The sequence below is a fragment of the Dermacentor variabilis genome, unplaced genomic scaffold (genome assembly GCF_050947875.1).
Source record: "Dermacentor variabilis isolate Ectoservices unplaced genomic scaffold, ASM5094787v1 scaffold_15, whole genome shotgun sequence".
Lineage (NCBI taxonomy): Eukaryota > Metazoa > Arthropoda > Arachnida > Ixodida > Ixodidae > Dermacentor > Dermacentor variabilis.
The window spans coordinates 11,166,085-11,185,217 of NW_027460313.1; the positions used below are offsets into that span (position 1 = coordinate 11,166,085).

Genomic DNA, 19,133 nt, shown 5'->3' on the forward strand with positions numbered 1-19,133 from the left:
TGTTATGCAGTGTGTTTTATTTCTCGCTTCATTTCAATGGAAAAAACTTGGAATTTACTTCTATTGTTATGTACCCTTTTTACCTTGTTAGTTTTTGTTTAAGAAAAATACACATAAAGAAAGGTGAAAAGACACAGAAATTATGATCCACATCTCAACCACTTACTGCACTTTCATCTCCACATTTCATTCTTTCCATGACTGTGGCCAACACCCATGTGCTCTGGCTGCCTTTTGGATTGCTGGTCACAGGTGCTAGGCTTGCTGGTAAGTACTTACTCGCTCAGGTCGCATGAGTTAACTATGGCAGCCTAAATGCTGCTGCGAGACTCTTCTGCTATACAGCCGAACCCACTTAGTATAAGGATATCGGTTTTAACAATATATCGGTTGTAACAATGAGAAGCTGCTGTACCGTCGACTTTTGTATTTATTTATTTATTTATTTATTTATTTATTCAAAATACTGACAGGCTCCAAATAGGAGTATGGTGGGAGGGGGGCATGTACGCAAAATGAAGGACCCAAAAAGAAAGCAGCTCATGCATCATAATACAATGGGTAACAGTTTCACAGGATGCAGAGAAGTACTGACAAGTATAAAGCTACAAATATAAGGCCAGACAAATATTGAACAGTATATGCAATCTCTGAAGGAACATTGAAATCGCGGCTAAAAGGGTGACTAACGAAGTACAAGGCAGTGAATAAAACAGCTAAGAAAACCAGAGGAGTACTTGCTCTTTGAAGATTGCAGAGTCATGAATGGCAACGATGCGATCAGGAATATCATTCCAGTAGCTTATGGCACGAAGAAGCACCAATGAATTAAAAGCCGTGGTTCGGCCAAATATGCGCCTAAAGCTGTGGCTACATATTACAAAGACGACGGGTGTTTCCGTGGTATTTTCCATGGTGAAATAACTCCCTCACTACCATGCCCCAATGTCACATTATCGGTTACAGTCTGGCTGCTGGGTGTCCGTACCGAAAGGTAGTGAAATGTGAATTCCTTAAAAAGAAAAAAAAAAAAAAAAGAAAATGAAAAATTCAAGCCGCTGAAGGATAGCCCTGACAGCCGCCGCATGCTCATTTTCCAGCCTTCTCCGCATGCATCTCACCCGTTGCCTTTCCGCCCCTCCGAACATGAATGGGCTGTGCCCATAGCTCTACGCCGTGCCACCCTCTGAAATACGAATGGACTGCGCCAACTGCGCTACTCCCAGATTGCTTGCTGGTCCCTTATTCAGTGCACTTATGCAACCAGCTTAATCATCTGTATTCGTCTTTGTCAGTTACATTAAAATCGTTCCTGGCCACGTGGTTTCCCAGCCTCTTGACTCGCCACCGAAACTGAAGTTGGCTGATCTGGAAGATAATCGGCTGAAAGATGGCTGAAGATGGAAGATAATTGGCAATGCACAACATTGCCGGTGAAAAGAAAGCGCACGGCTATGGATTTGGAAACTAAGTGCTTCTAACTGATGAGGTGATTGTCGCGTATGTGCTTGCATCAGATAGCGACGGTGATGGTGATGATCATCATTTATTATTCCCTTGAAGGCCCCTGCTTGGGGTATTGCATAAGGGGGGAGGGGGAGGTTAGTACATTTACAGAATACACAAAAATTGCGGCGGACGTGAAACTGCCGCAGGCGTCACGAGTACGTAATCTTCTTGGGTGAAGCTGACTGGTCGCCTTCACGCAAAAAGATCACATTCTCGTGACGCCTGCGGCAGAAAAGACGTTCCACGTCCGCCGCCACGGTCTGTGAGTGGTGGCGCTGGCTAACACTCCCAGGGTTCTACTAGTAAACATAAATACCCAAGAAAGTGGATGGGGAAACTCCAACGCGGTAGCTCAATTGGTAGAGAATCGCGTACGAAATGCGAAGGTTGTGGGTTCGGTCCCCACCTGCGGCAAGTTGTTTTTTTTTTCATCCACTTTCATTTCCATTAATTCATCGTTTCTTTATTTCATTTATTAAGCACAAGCAATTTCCCCTATGTTGTCCTTGGTGTCAGTGTTTGTTGGCTTCTTATAATATGACTAATAAAAAAATTGGGCCCCTCAGTTAATCCCCTTCCTTCTCGTTTACGAAAATTGGTCAGTAATACAAAGTGGGAAAATGTGAGAAGTCATTGAATGATGGCAGCAATATGCGGTAGGGCAGGCTGCGTCAACGTTGTCCTCACAGGAGCCCTAGCAGATGATTCAGTCGCTCCGGTACTTCGTTTTGCGAGGAAGCTTCCGCTGCACCACGTGGAGCACCTGGATGCCTTGGAGAAGGTTGTCGGCAAGCTTCGCGTAAAGCATGCAAGGCTGACGGACATAGGGTTTTCTCGTGCAAGCAAGTGAGAAGTACATGGCGAGATGCTTGTGGCAATCTCGCCTCTGCGTTTATTCGGGATTTCTCTAGCTGACAGGCTGCCGTGGCAGTCTTCTCGCATTTTTTAAAAGGTGCCTTTCGGGGCCACCAGAGCGATCACTTGCCACTTGGTGATCCCTCTTTGCAGTTGTTATATCAGTGCCATTCTTTAACGCCGATAGCCGCGGCTTGTTATACGCGATCGGAGCACCTAGGAAGCAGTTAAACGAGTGAGAACAATCACCAGCGAGGCGGAGGAATGTGGTGGGGAGAGGGGCACTGGCCTCTCTGCCATTATAGTTTTCTCACAACAGCTTTGCCATCCCCCTATTTTGATTTGTTTCATGCAACCCGGTAATAACATTTGAATTTTGGGGCACTTTAATATTGTTATAAGTGGGTTCAACTGTAATAGTGAACCTCCTGCTTCGCTTAATCACGCTCAGAGTTAAATTTGTCATAGTGCTGTGAAGGCAATGTTTTGTTTTGCACACTATGTTTTAATGTCTGATGTAAACAACAGGCTCTTGCAAATATTGAAATGAAATATGTTCTGGTCTTTTACGTGGCAAAACCACGATTTTACCAGGAGGCACGCAATAGTGGAAGGCTGCGGATTAATTTTGACCATCAGGAGGCCTTTAAGTTGACCCCAATACACAGGACACAGGCATTTTTGCATTTCTCCCCTGTTGAAGCGCGACTGCCATGGCTGGCATTCGATCCTGTGACCTCGTTCTTGGCACCTAACACCATAATCGCTAAGCCACAGTAGTGGGTAAGCTTGTAAATAAAGATTGTATATGCAGGGTGTCTCGGGAAAGATCTTGAAATATTTTTTAAAGATATCCTGTGGCAGAATAAAGCACAATTATATTCTCTGAGATGGTCTACACAAAGAGGCGAACATTACTTGCAGAAAGATTGAAATGTATAATCAACTAATTAACAAAAACACACTAAGTTCTTAAATAATTACTTTATGGCACACATTGCAGTTTAGAAATCGCACATCCAGTGGCACATATTGCATGCCTAAATCAAAAAAATTAGATCAAGCACTTCATTGAATTTAATGCTCTGTTCTAATCACAGGTCGATGCAATTTCAAAATACCTGTGAGCCGATGTGATAGGTTCAGGTTTTATGCAGGAATTTCTTCTATTTTTTTAATGCAGAACAGAGGTTCGCTTAGTTTACTACTATGTTTTGTGAGCATACAAAGGGCATATATGCAAGCCCATATGCTGGTACTTTCTTTTGGCACGCATGTACACTTCGGATATATCATCATCATCATCATCATCACCCTGGCTACGCCCACTGCAGGGCAAAGGCCTCTCCCATACTTCTCCAACTACCCCGTCATGCGCTAATTGTGGCCATGTTGTCCCTGCAAACTTATTAAACTCATCTGTCCACCTAACTTTCTGCCTCCCCCTGCTACGCTTCCATTCTATTGGAATCCAGTCCGTAACACTTAACTCATTCTCTCCTCATTCCATGCCCTGCCCATGGACATTTCATTTTCTTGATTTCAACTAAGATGTCATTAACTCGCAATTGTTCCCTCACCCAATCAGCTCTCTTCTTATCCCTTAACATTAGACCCCTCATTCTTCTTTCCATAGCCCGTTTCGTCGTCCTCAATTTAAGTAGAACCCTTTTCGCAAGCCTCCAGGTTTCTGCCCCGTACGTGAGTACTGGTAAGACACAGCTGTTATAGACTTTTCTCTTGAGGGATAATGGCAACCTGCTGTTCATGATCTGAGAATGCCTGCCAAACGCACCCGAGCCCATTCTTATTCTTATTATTTCAGTCTAATGATCCGTATCCGCAGATCCTGGATATGTATATATATATACACTCACACACACCCATTTGAACCCACTTATAACAATATTCAAGAGGAAAATTTCATTGTTATAACCTATAATTGTTATAACCGTGTTGCGTGAAAAAAAAAAATGAAAATGGCAGATGGCATAGCTGTTTCGAGAAAATTATAATGGTGGGAGGCCAGTTCTCCCCTCCACCACCTTCTTGCATCCGGCTTCTGATTGTGTTGACTCATTTGACCGTTCAACTCTGGTTCCTGCTTGCTCCGATTGCATGTTTTTAACAAGCCACGGCTGTCGGCGTTCAAGAGAGCTACTGCTATAACAGCAAAGAGGGGTCACGGGCGGCGAGTGACATGGCAAGTAAAAGGCACCTTTTAAAAGATGCGGAAAGGTTGCCGAGGCAGCATTTCAGCTTGAGAAATCCAGAAGAAACGCTGCGACGTGATCGCCACAAGCATCTTGCCATGTACTTCTCACTAACTTGCACGAGAAAACCGCATGTCTGTCAGTCTTGCTTGCTTCACGCGGAGGTTGCCGACATCTTTCTCCAAGGCATCCACGTAGTGAAGCGGAAAGTCCCTCGCGAAAACAAGCCCACGAGGGACTGCATCATCTACTGGATTTCCTGCGGGGACAATGTTGAGGCAGCCTGTCCTACTGCGTCAGCACTGCTGTCATGGCCGTCACTGTCACTATCCGATACAAGTACATTCGCGACGATCGCCTCATCGGTTGAAGCAATTCGTTTCCAAATCTATGGCAGTGCGCTTTCTTTTCACCGGCAAAGTCGTGCATTGCCAATAATCAGCTGGTGGATCAGCCATCTTCTGTTTTTGTGGCAAGTCAAACGAGGCTGAGAAACGAAAGTGGCGAAGAACAACTTCGACGCAACGAAGAAAGATAAACACGAGCGACTTAATCCATTAGCAGAATTGTGCAGACTGAGGGCCATAGAATAAAGAACCAGGTGTGAGGGCCCCACCATAGAGATGGCCCAGTAAGCAATCTGGGAGCAGCGCCGGCAGCGCAGTTGGGCCAGTTCATTTGTGTTTCAGAGGGTGGTGCAGCACAGAGCTTTGGGCACAGCCCTTTTGTGTTCGGAGGGGTGTAAGTGTGACGGAAGAGATGCGCACGAGACTGGCATGCATGTCTCGTGGAGAGAAGTATGTGGCGGCAGTTGCGGTGGCAGGCGATCATGCAGTGGCTCGCATTTCACTTATTCTTTTTTCTTTTCAAGGATTTCACATTCCATTACCTTTCGTCACGAAAACCCAGCAGCCAGACTTAATCATTATAACCGCTAATGCAGCCTGGGGACATTGCAATAAGCGGGTTATTTCCCCATAAAAAACATACAAAAGTTGATGGTGCTGCAGGTTTTCATTGTTATAACCGATATATGGTTAAAACTGGTATTGTTATAAGGGGGTTCAACTGTGTATATAATAATATATATATCTCCACACTAAGGTGCGGACTCTCATAGCAGTAGACAACAGCAGCAACCATGCCAAGAACAGGAAGGGGAGAAAGCTTCACTTTAATATGTACAGAGTGTGCCTGGAAAGTAATGCAATTATTTTTTTTTTGGGCACTCTATTGGTCCTAGCGCACTCAGACTTGTTAGCTTAGGGGGCACTGCATAGCTCAGTCTGCTCCGAGCTCTCAGAGCGTAAGGATCACTGTCTTCGTGAATCTCCAGATAGTGCCATCATGACATGCAATGAACTCAACAGCTGAACAAAGGTATACAATGAAGTTCTGTGCTAAACTCAGCGAAAGTCCTGGCGACAGCTACCAAATGATTCAACAAGCCTAGGGAGGCTATGCTTTGTCATATTCTCAAGTTTCGAGATGGTTGAAGTCGTTTAGGGATGGCCAGGAAGACGTAGATGAGGAATTCCACTCTGGATAACCGCCAACCAGCAAATGTGACGGAAATGTGTCTCATATGCCCATGATGTTTTGAACACCAACTGCCGAATGAGTGTACATATGATAGCAGAAACTCAATATCCTGAAAATTACTGTGAACAACATCATTAGCTACAAATTGGTCATCAAACTGCTGACTTATGACCACGAGAACAGCCAAGTGATGATTGAATGTGAACTTTTGCGATGTGTGCAAATTGAACTTCATTTTTTGGACAATGGAATTACCAGTGACGAAGCAGGAGTATTTGAGTATTAACAAGTCGAAAGTGAAAACCATGCTAATTGTTGTTTTCATTGCCAAGGGTGTGGTTAACAAAGAATTCATGCCCCAAGGGCAGACAGTCAACACTGACAGCTACCTGTTTGGTGAATGTGAATGTGTTCGAGAGATTAAGAAAAGAAAGCTCAAAAGGAGATTGCCGATACCTGGCAGTTGCACCATGATGATGATCCCAGCCACACCTCTCTGCAAATTGAGGAGTTCCTGGGCAAGTACAACTTGGCAATGCTGCCCCCCCCCCCCCCCCCCACAGTGCTGACCTGGCTCCAATGGACTTTTTCCTGTCCTGAGAATTAAATCTGGCCTGAAAGGAGTCTGTTTTGAGACCATTGAAGCAATCCAAACCACCATGACAAATGAGGTTAATTCCCGTCGATGCCTTCCAGGATGCGTACAGTACTTTGCAGAGTTTCTGGCGAAAATGTGTAGATACCAAAGGGGACTACTACAAAGAATTTTAAACATCTGTAATGATATGTTGAATAAAAATTTTTTTACTGATATGATTGCATTACTTTCTTGACACAACCTGTGTATAGATGTCACCATAAAGAGCAGAATATTAATGTTTGCTGCTAGAGGAAAGTTTCTCCCATTGATCCCCAGTCGTCTCTCAAGTGTTGGCTGACTTTATTTTGTGCTTGCAAATTTTGCTATCCGATAATACTCAAGCAAATCTTTTGACAGCATTTCCTTTCCTTTACTATCCATTTTGTTACTCTCAAGGGTAAAAAAAAAATGACCAATTAACTGGAACGCCAGAAGACAGCAACAGTGCACATAGCTGCACTCCAAGCACCACAGGCTGCACTGAAATGGTTGTGTCTCATAACTAGCTGAATGGTTCCTTGCCATTCCTAGTGGGTGGTAAAATATACACTAGTGAAAAGTTTGCTGTGGCTTACTTCCACATCTGATGTGTTTTCACCCAGCATTTCTCCCACTGTGATGCCGTGCACTTTTCAAATGCATCAGCAGCAGCAGCTAGACAGACATGCCAGAAATCTCTAATTAGAAAACACCTGAAATGGTGAATGCAGTATACACAGGCCATAAATGTGCAACATGTTTTCAAAACAGTTCAAAGCTTCTGCTGCCGTATACCTGGTTCAGGCATTGGGCTTATTGAGCGCAATGTGAGAAACTCTGTAATGTTAAATGAGGGCTGTAGAGGTACTTCAAGGAGTACTCACAAGACATTTTGAACTTTTTAATCTTTTTCTTGCATTCATTTGAAGTGCTCATCTCCAAACCCTAGGAAAATTTTCTGCAAGCCTCAGAGTGACTAAAATAATCAACCATAAAAAACTTTCTGAGAACGAGTTTCTGCAGAGGTGTGTTTAATTACGCTGTTTGGTACATTACGGAACTTGAGGAAATGGCACTAAAAACAGGACGACAACGAGAGGAGACAAACACAGCGCTGTGTTGGTCTCACTCTTGTTGTCATCCTGTTTTTAGTGCTGTTCTTTGTCTTTTTATTAAAGAACAGGCTTCTGTTTTGTTTCTCAGGAATTTTATGTGTCAGTAGGCTGGAATCAGTCATGTGGGAACAGACTCTTTGGACATTAGAGTGTATTGGCTTTTTAGTGAATTACATGTGCCAGACAGTCTGCAGCATTGTTTCAGGGCACTCTAAAGTGCAATTGTATATAGCCACTGAAATGCACTAGCGAACCCTTGCTGTTGCAGACTCTACAATGCCTTCAAACTGAATCAATTCAAACCAAACCCTTGCACTTTGAGCAGGAGCTTTGCTCTTAAGTTTAAGTTCAACAGAACGCCTATTTGTCATCTGCGATTTACAGCACAAAAAAGAACAGGAGACAAGGAAAGAGTGGGAGGCGACACAGGCGCTGTCTTTCAACTGAAGGTTTATTGAAAACGTGCGGTTTAATTCTGTAAGCTCAGAAAAGACAAAATGAGTCAGTTGGATGACAAAATCAGCTGAGCCACATTGACGTGATGCAGATATGTGTTATATTAAAAATCAAGCTCCTGTTTAGTTGGAGCAATATATGGCTGGCTTACACAAGACTGCGGTGGAGTTAGCTTTTCTAGATGACTGGTAATTGCACCTCGCTTGACCATTGATTTTGTCACCCCACTTTTGCCAGTCTCATATTGTTTTTTGTGAGCTTGTATATCTAATCGACACATGTTATCAGTAAGCCTTCAGTTAGGAGACAGTGCGGTCATTCCTACTTTTTCCTTGGCTTTGTCTCTTTTGCTCTGTTACAACTCGCCTATATTCGATTCTTATGCTTGCCATGATCGACAATGCTCGAGTCCCTTGGCTGTGAAGACAGCTGCATTCTCAGTTATGGTAGAGTGTGCTGTCTGCCTAGAATGTACATGCAGTTTGCTTGTGGACACTGGTAGTAAGTCGCATCCTGTGGTGCGGGGGCCCAGTGTTGCAACACTGTTCATGAGGTGTGGCCTGCTGTGTGTTGTATTGGGCTCGACGACTTTTGCACTGTGAGCACTGCACCCTTCTGTAAAACTGCCTTACACCCTATCAGCTTTCCCAGTCATGGTCTGACTGAAGCTGGCTGCTCAGCACTCTTGTAACGAGCATATCAAGGCAAATCATGAACGTTTTATCAAAGCTGTTCGTGCAAAGTCTACTGTTTGAAGACTGCGTTTAAAAGGGCTGTTTTCTCATTAAATTTATTTGTTAGGCATCAACAGCATGCCGCACAGCAGGGAGAGAGAGCAAACTATTCATAAATTTTTGCCGGCGTATCTTTTAGTGTATGCACATAATTGCAACTTCGCCCATGCACACAGATACATTTGACCAGCTGCATACAAACCAAGAAGAGCATATGAGTCATTCTCATTGTAAGCCTGTTTTGTGTCTAGTGGAGGCCTACGAAAGCCCTTTCCCAGTAATCTCCAGTTACCCCTGTCTTGCGCCAGCCGGCTCCATCATATTCCTATGAATTTCCCAATGGCATCACACCACCTTATTAATCCTCTGGTGCTGTCAGCTGTGTTTCCTTTCTCTTTGTACATATTCTGTTTCCCTAACAGACCATCGGTCATAGAGCATCAGCTGCTTGTATTTACTTTCTAATCAGTGCTGCAAACCTTCCTGTCTCTTAATATGATCTCTGTCATTTCCTTTTGTATCAGTCGTTGTGCGATCCATGCCACATGTGCAAGCTTAATTAAGATCCTGCAGGCAAATGCTATGGTAATGCTGCCACTTCACAAATTTTTCAACATTTTGACAGCTTTGAAATAAAAATTGAAGGCTGCAGCAGCCTACTCTTATCAGTATGACAATACTAAACTATACTTGAATGTTTCTCTTGTTGATAAAATAATTGGCTTGAAGTTAAGTGATGCCAATGTAAATACAGGTTTTTAGAATTTCACTATTATGTCCTGCCTTTAGCACACGATAGGTTGGTTGCAAAAGGGTACACAGAAAGACAGGTTTGAAGTGGTCTACAAAGAGTGATGAAAGGCTACAGCAAGCGTTTCGACAAAAATGCTAATTTCTATCAGCACAAACAAGCCCTGTTCCTTGGTGAGGGGTTTCTGTAACTCGCTCTCCCCCCAGGTGTGAGAAGATCAGTGAGTATCAAAGGAGTGTGGTGAGGGCTAGCTTGGTGGGGGAACTGCAGAGATGTTTCAAAAGAGGACATTGCTGCAGAGAGCGGTCCGGGTTGGTGCAGATGCATCTTGAGCAACGTTGGCAAGCAATGAAAGAAAGAACAAACTTCAAAGAAAACAAAAATAACATTGCATGTAATCAAGTGTTCTAAATCCAGTGAGCTTAGTTTTCCATCAAAATTGGAAATAAGCAGCAATAGACTGTTGGTAGTTGAGACTCCACACGCAGCCTCCTGTATTTTTTTTTTTCAATGCTAGCCCAGCTAGTGACACAAGAACTGAGGGTCACTGAGAGGGTGCCACTTTCTAGTAATTGGTGACATTTTTCGGGGGGATTGTTAGGGTCACGTCTACTATCTGTTATTGCACATGATTGCATGCCATACAGTTAGCCGGCACGGACTGGCATGGAGCAGCAGCAGTGCCCAGCTAAAATTGCCTGTGCTCTCAAGACAACAGAGGTCAAGTTATTGGGAATGTGGTGCTACCGCAGTGGACTGCTGGCTCCCATGCATTGCAGAGTAACCAGGCAGGCGTTGAAAAATAATGGGTAGTATCGAAAAGTTTCAAGACTGGCTCTGTTTGAAGAAAATAATTCATTTATGTGCATTCAAACACTGTGACATTTGAAATAATTCCCTTGTGCAGTATTGCAGTGCTTCCAGCATTCCTTAATGGGGGCGAAATACAAAAACAGCCGTGTACTGTTCATTGGGCACATGTTAAAAACCCCAGGTGGTCAAAAGTAATAAGTCTCCCACTACTGCGTGCCTCATTATCATATCATCGTTTTGGCACATAAAACCCCAGAATTTAATTTTTTTCCAGCATTCCTGCCTCTTGGTGAATATGTGCTAGAAGTCATCCTTTTTTTTTTTTTTTGGAATGAGTTGAGCATCCTACAGTGATTCAATCTTTAAGTTGTATTCTGTCAAAATGGCGACGTTTGAGCTGGGTTTTTAACATTGCGAAAAGATTGAGATAAGCAGGAGCCAGATCTGACGTGTAGGGTAGGAACCATGTTGTTTCTGACGAGAAACTTGCGTGTGCAGAGTTATTTGTGATGGTGCATTGTTGTACAGCATCGAGCCTTTTGTGCGCCGCAGATCGGGCCATGTCCCCTAAACTGCCTCCCTCAGATACGTTCAAAATTGACAGTAAAACTCTCTCTTTATAGTCGGGCCATTCGAGATGAATTCCTGGTGCACCAGTGTACTCAAAGTACCAAAGACAACAATGAGCATGCACTTTTTCCCGAGCTGTGGACATCCCTACCCTCTTTTCAGTCGCGGAGACATTGAGCTATTCCATTGCAATGACTCTTGCTATTTCTTTGTGTCATATATGTACACCTAAATTTCGTCCCTACTGATGATCTTCTACGTGAGAGGGTAATTCATCAGGCTTCACCTTCAATTATTTTGCTTTGTTACAAAGTTAAAGACGAAGCTCTAAGGTCATCATTTATACACAATTGCTTAAATCAGGCACGAATTGCAGAAATTTTCTGAGCTTGTACGGTGAAATCCTGTTCAAGCGAACCTCACATTAACAATGTTTTTCAAATTAACGAAAATTTCAAAAATCTCCTGCCAAGCGCCCATTGGTTGAATATAAAAATCTTTCACTACAACGAAGTTCAGAATACCAAATTTTCCAGAATAATGCACCGAATTTCATTGTCATCGTATTTCAATAACACTTCACAATAACGAATTTGAAACGTAAGAATCTGCTCGCAACGGCACAAACGACGACAAATGCTTCGTATGTGCCGCTACCATCATCATCAGTATGCCTGCCTATATTTCTCTATGCTTCTGCGCTTTTTTAAACGCGCACTTGCCCTATCGGAATCACCTGCACTTGCAATTGCACCTTGCCGGCCCTCGCCGTCTTTCTTCCGTCAACCAAATACCTCGGTACGTTTGTCAGAGGGCTGTTTTGCTCGCTTTAAATGTTAGACGTTCGTTGCTATGTTCGCTGTGAGCTCTAGGAGTAGCACTAAAACAAAGCAGAGGCAATTCTCTGTGAAAGAAAAGATGGATATTCTTTCTCAAGTGGACGCTGGAATTGACATTGTAAAGGTGTGGGGGATTGCACCATTTATTTAAATAAACGTGCATACATTTTCGAATACTCAGTGCTTCTAGTGCTTTTTTCCGTGCTTTATTATACATTAACGCATTTGTGGATGTGTTCCCAGCAAAGGTAGGCGACTGCTTTTGTTGCATTTATGATTTTCCATGCGAATCAGATTTTTTTCAGTATTACAATTTTTCAAAATAACGAACAATTTTAGCGGTTCCTTGAGATTTGTTGTAACGAGATTTGACTGTACCGGAAAAAAACTTCAAGGACATATTTGCAAAGTTGTAGGAACGCTGAGAGCACTGTATTGCTGTGCAAGGAGACTACATTGAAGATGACAGTGTCTAAATGCACATAAAGAAATCACTTTCTTCAAGACGGAATCATTCTCAAAACTTTTTGATACCATATCATATAGGAGTCTATGCTTTACAATATCAGCAGTGGCGATGGCTTGCCATACCTGATTCTATTACAGAAACCTAGAAGATCGAATGTGCAGCGTGGTTGTAACGAGCCTCTTGGTTCCGCTTATTCCTGTAACTCATTACACAGCCGAGGTAACATGGGAAAGTTTATTGGCTAACTGTCCACCGCTAAGCGCGCATACAACATGATGCCTGTGGTTGAAAGGATGTTGCAGATCTGCCACCATGGCTTCAAGGGGAACTGGTTAATGCGCCCAGGGCTATATCTCGTACACATGCATAAGTCCCCAAGAAAGTGGTCATGGGCACAGCTCCCACAGTAGCCCAGTTGGTACGCATTGCATGCACACAGCAGAGGATGGGCGTTTAACACTCGCCTCAGCAAGTTGTTTCTTGTTTAGTTTTGTTCCATTCTTTAGTACCTATTTCTAAATGTCAGTTTCCTTTGTTGCATTATCTATTGGTCTCATGTGGTTGTAATATGTACCAGTTACGTAGGACAGTAATAAGCAGCAATAACGACTGTGAAGGATGTATTGGCCATTTTGCGATCAGGTGGGCTAGACCTTTGGCTTCAAGGAAATGGCAGTGTTATGCATACATTCTTTTATGCATCCTTTCTCGACCCAGTCATCCATGCATTTTTTCCCCTTCCCTATATGGAATGGCAGGTAATATACATGTTCACGTGTTGGTCTCTCTGCCTCTCCCGTTAACAAATCATTTTGCTTTGGCTTCTGACAGCTGACACTAACTTCTGTGATGCAGTCACTGCAACTGCAATGTTTTACTATCGCTCACCTGCCTTTGTTGACCTCCTGGACATTACTAACTGTGGCCGTTGCTGTCTTGCTGAATAGCTCATGCACAGAAAATGAAAGAATTATGTGTCTTATAGTAAGATCGAACCTTAGTTTCCAGGCACAACAGTACGATACTCTAATCTTTAGGCCACAATCACACGTATACTTATCTCATGCCAATGCAGAATGGTGTTTTGCCACCATTGGCATGTGTGTCCCGCACCAGTTTGCATTAGGCCAAGAATGCAGCAATGAAATAGGCTAAGACTAATAGTCAACCTTACCACCGTTTTTTGCGTCTTAATTGCTTCTCTTTGCACACACCTCTCCTCACCAGTCCATAGGGCTCTGTTTGTGTTGACCTCGGCAGTATGGTTTCAGTCAACCCATCGCCGCATGCATCATGAACTGAGGCATGCTGGGACAGACACAGACTGGTGGCCGTAGAGTTTCCTACAAAAATTACTAGAGGGAACTCTGGCGCTGCAGTCGTTGCACCGCTATGGGAATTATGGGAAGTACATGGATTTGCCTGATCTTCGTGCTTGTAGATTCATACGTTCTTGTGGCTTTGTGTATTACGCTATATCAATGTTATTGTCGCAAATTTCAGCGCAATCTATTCTCTTCGAAGTGCAGAAGAAGCCGGGAACACGCACAATTGCTATTAATTGCAACGATTGAGCTTGTCCAGGTGGCCAAATCGAAACGCGCCGAGCGTCTCGTGGCACTGGCATGCCCGCAATAAATTCATAAGGGCGTTTCATTTGTGTGTTAGTACATGCGTTCGTGGCTTAATGGTTTCAATATCAGGTTTGTGTGCTAGAGTTCCTATGTTCGAATCCTGTCGTCAGACAATTTTAATGATGTTTATTTAATTATTTATTACACAATACACTGTTGAAAACGACGAGTTTACAAAGTCGCAAAGCCATTTGAAGCCAAAAGGATGAAGTTTAGGCAAATCCATGTACTTCCCATAATTCCCATGCTGGTACAACTGCTCTCATTGCAGCTCCCGTAGACACTAGCGCCAGAGTTCCCTCTAGTAATTTTTCTAAGAAGCTATGCTGGTGGCAACAGGGTTGCCAGATTGGGCTAATAATAGCCAAATTCGGCTACTTTTTGTCCAAGTTGGCATCAGAATTTTCCCTTTGGCTATCTGGCTATTTTTGGGCTACATCTTTTTCCTGTGTAAAAAAAAAGTAATAATAGTTAAGCACAAATGAAAAGTACGCTAGAATCAAAATGCAGATGACAGCAGGTTAAAGAAATTGAGCGCATCTGCTACAAGATCAAAATTTGCAAATTATATGTTAGAGAACACATATGCATGTCAGACGGTCAAGGAAACAGAGGGAGAACATGTAACGGGCCAATTTGGTTACCTGTGGTTGGAGCGATCTGGAAACCTTGGGGGGCAATCATCGAATACTGGCATTAGGCAGAATCTCAACATACATGCTGTGTCCAAGCTCGTCCCTGCATTGAAGCTCTGTTTTTGAGTTACTTCAGAGTCTTCCCTCGATAAGCATATGAAATTACTTTGGTTCTGTTTTGCGTATATCATTGCATTAATCTCATTTTCATAGCCTGCCTCAATTCTTTTTTTTTTTCATGGTATTGGTATTTGTGAAAGCTAGGCTGCATGTCTTTTATTGTGCGCTGAATCAAGAGATCAAATTTGCACAGCTTAAAAAGCAACTAATAGCCATAACAAAAACTTTCACTGTTGTTTGCTCTTGTTTTCCAGAGATGCTGCGCAAGCAAAGGGAGAACGTCGGGACGTTGGATACTGACCACAAGCAGCGACAGCCCTTCCGCACCACGACCAGTGACAGCCAGGTGGTGTATCCAAAGCCAAGATTGGTTGATTCTTGGGCACTCGACACTTCAACCAACTGTGGTCCAGTGGCACATCCAAAGCCAGGAAAAGACCATTCTGAGGTTAGTTGCACAGTTCCTGTGATTTCTGAAACATAGATCTTGCCTCTATCTTGATGTCGAAACCTATCTTAGTACTGTTGAACCTCGATATGGCAAAGTAGGTAAAATTGGCAATTTGCTTGGTTACATTGAAATTTTGCTGCGTTAAAATTCGATCCTTTATGCAAATAAATACAGTCGCCGATCAGTTTTTCTTATGCAAAAAGGGACCGCACAATTTTCTGAATTATCGGGCAATCGAAAAATGCCAATTTGAATGAGAAAATAATTCATTTTGATAAATTCGAGACTCAGCGACGAATGATACAGTTTCATGCCACGTATTTCGAAAATATCTTCACATAGACGGTACGAATTAAGCGAAGCCAGCCACGCTTTCGCGTGCACTCCGCCCCTCATGGCTGATAGTGTCGCTGGCACTGGGACGACGCTATAATGAAAAGCACCGGCAGTGGGGAGCGAATGCTTCGTCTGCCTCTTGCTCCAAAGGGTCACCAAAACTCAAGATTACGCAACCTTCAATACTTAACGCACAGGAAGATAGCTTACATGATGCCGCACCCTCCCAACACGTGCACTCTTTGAACACGCGGGAGATTACCTCTAAAGCTGGATGCGCAGCGGCATATGCGCTTAGTCGCGCTTACAGCCATGTGCAGCCGTGGCCAAAATGCGCGTCAGAAATCACGACGTGCACCAGCCGCCCCTGCCCCACCCCACGCATGTGCTTTATTGCGTTACCGCGAGCTAGCTCCCCTCTCCCTCTTTCCCTTTGCTCGTGCAGGGAGGCGGCACTCATGCATGAAGCCACAATATTTATTTCTCACCGTCACACACTTCCACTCATACTAAAGCACAAAGTGCATAGGACACTATAGGATGCTATCGCACTTGGACTTTATACGGAACATGATGTGGCTTCAATTCAGCGGTCGCTCTCGTCGTGCCGCGCGTGATTTGAGAGGTGCATTTGCAATCAATCGCTTGTAATTCAATAATTTGACCATCTGCATTCACGAAAGTTTCCATTTATTCTGTCGGCATTACTTTGCTGCAAAGCAAAATTTAGTTATATTGAGGTTCTAATTACATGGTGTTCTACGGACAAGAGGTTATGAAAAGTTTAATACTTCATTATATTGAGAATTCCTTTATATTGAAGTTCGTTATATCGAGGTTTAACTGTATATGGTAAAACCTCATTATAAAGAAGTTGAAAGAGGTCGTAATTACTTCGTTATAACCATTACTTCGTTATAGCCGCTAACCATTTCTACCCACAATTAGCAAGCAAGAGAGGATGTACTCACCACCGAATCTCCCAACAGCCTGCCACGCGGAAAGAAAAGAAAAAAGGCTGTTACACGGAGAAAAACAAACGAAAAAAAGAAAGAACAGCAAGGAATTGCTACTTTATTCATGCCAAATGGCTCGCTGATTGATCAATAGCACACCAGCTGGTGGCTCACTTCGCTAAAAAAAAGTCCTTGATAGATTTTGCCATGTCTTCTTAAGGCGAATGATATCTTTTTGAGCTGCAGCTACTATTTCGAGTCCGTCTTCGCCATCATCGTTAGCGCCAAAGAAGTGGTGCAGCAGGTCTGCCGCATCCAGCGCTTGTGCGGACGTTGGTACATCGGGTTCACCAACATTAGGCTCCGGGCTGTCGTTGACACATTCATCACTGTTGTCATTTGGCACCTGTCACGATCCCCCGGGGTCCATGAACAAGGGGGGAGGGGGCTGGAGGCACCCTCTGTAAGAGCAACGCTCCACAGCATGGTGGTGATGAACGATGCCAGACCGCCGAGCAGCTGTGCTCGTCAGTGTTTATTTGGTGCGGTGACCACTGAGCCTGGCAGGCCACCGAGCCTAGTGTGCCAACGAAAATTATGTCAGAGGGGGTGTCACATGCTCGTTACACCCCTTACCCGCAGTTTTCTTGTTTGATAAAACAAAATACATCCAGGCTCTATGTAAAATAAGATCATGCGTGCTCGAGACTTTGCCACCGTCCCAGCTGGGTTGAGGGCACCTGTTATCCAGGCGAATAACGGTCCGGCAGCCTCTGCGGTTGAGTACTTTGCCTGAGCGCCGGTGTTGATGGGCCGGGCGTGGCAACGCCGGGTGCTGCCTGAGCCAGCCTCGCTCCGTCCGGAGGGTCCGCAGTGGCCGGCCTTGCGAGTGGCGCAAGGCCGGCCATTTCCACATGACGTGAGGCCCGCTGATGCTCCTTGCAGACTTTGCAGCTTTGCACCATTTGTCCTGGTCCAGGCCAGGCCACCAAGTGTTGGACCGGGCCATCATCTTGGTCTTTTCCACGCCGCGATGACCCGCATGCAGCAACTGCAGGACCCTGGATCGGAGACATTGTGAAAGCACCACCCTGGAACCCCACAATAGGCAGCTCTGCTGCACGCTCATCTCGGCGGCCTTGTGGCTATAGGCCCACTGAACCAACTCCTCCCCTTGGGCCACCACCTTGACCACCTGAGACAGGACTGCGTCCTGGCTAGTCGCCTGTGACACTGCAAATCTGGAGAGTGCATCCGGGTACGCATGCTCCAGCATGAACACTTCAGCAGGCTCTCGAACAGCAGCAGGCACCTCTGGCAGGGGCAGTCAGCTCAGGGCATCAGCAGTCCCAGGTCCTTTCCCAGATGGTAGACCATGTGGCAGCTGTAGGCTGCCAGCTTCAAGGCCCTGCGTACCACTCGAGGTGATGCCTGCACGAGAACCGCCTTGTCAGGCCCTAGCAGCCCCAACAGCGGCTTGTCGTCCGTGACTGCCTAGAATTTCTGACCCCACAGGTATGGGTGAAAGCGCTCGACCCCGAACATGAGGGCCAGGCCTTCCTTGTCCAGCTGGCTGTAGTGTTGCTCTGCAGCATGAAGCCGACGAGAAGCAAAGGACAGGGTGTTCCTGGCTGTCCTGGTCTCGGTGCACCAGGACAGCTCCCACGCCATGCGGCGATGCATCTACAGGCAGGATGGCAGGTTTGGCCAGATCGAAGTGTGTCAGCACTAGAGCCTTGGTGATTAGCTCCTTGCTGCTCTGGAAGGCCATGTCCTGCTCCTTCTTCCAGACCCACTGCTGACCATCTCGAAGCAGAAGATGGAGTGGTTGTAGGTGCGCCGACAGATTCGACAGGAAACTTCTGTAGAAGTTGATGAGGCCGAGGTAGCTCTGAAGCTCCTTCTTGTTCTGGGGCTTAGGTGCTTTGAGCACAGCATCAACTTTGCCGGGAGCCAAGGCTAGACCGGCCTGCGAAATGACATGTCCCAGGTACTCAACACTGGGGGCCAGGAAAATGCACTTTTCCAGCTTGAGCTTGAGACCGGCATCCTGCAGTTGTGCTAGGACGTTGTGCAGATTCTGCAGGTTATCCCTGTCATCGGCCGAGGCCGGGGCCGGGCTCCCTCAGGTACATAGATACCAGCCGTCGTGCTGGCAGATGTGCCCACCCCTGGCTGGAACAGGGGCTCGAACTCGGTCAGGAGGCTGGGGACGTCTTTCACCACATGCAGGCTGGCGTCCTGGTGCTCCGGTAGACGAACGCCCAGTGCATTAATCCAGTTTCGGCCTATCAGCGTTGGCGATGGCCCCTTGGTTAAGTAAAGGGGAAAGACTGCCTCCCTGTCACCAAAGTGAACACTGACCTGGGCCTGACCCTGGACCTGGGAGAGCTGCCCGGAGTAGCTGCGCAGCATCACGCCCAAAGCCTCAACGGACACACCGGGGAAGGTATGCTTGAACAGTTTCCCGGACATGACCGACACACTGGTCCCTGTGTCCAGCTTCATGGAAATGG

The 19,133-nt window shown here is 45.1% G+C and overlaps 1 protein-coding gene across 7 annotated transcripts in view; it reads left to right on the top strand.

Annotated features, from left to right (window-relative positions):
- LOC142567959 (uncharacterized) overlaps positions 1-19,133 on the top strand; it is a 176,646-nt gene that overhangs the window by 74,809 nt on the left and 82,704 nt on the right. For 5 of the 7 annotated variants that reach the window (XM_075678057.1, XM_075678060.1, XM_075678062.1 and 2 more), the window contains 2 exons: positions 253-267; positions 15,129-15,322. In XM_075678057.1, the coding sequence (XP_075534172.1) occupies positions 253-267; positions 15,129-15,322 (209 nt within the window). The remainder of the gene's footprint in view (positions 1-252; positions 268-15,128; positions 15,323-19,133) is intronic. The other 2 variants (XM_075678061.1, XM_075678063.1) reach the window with 1 other exon arrangement.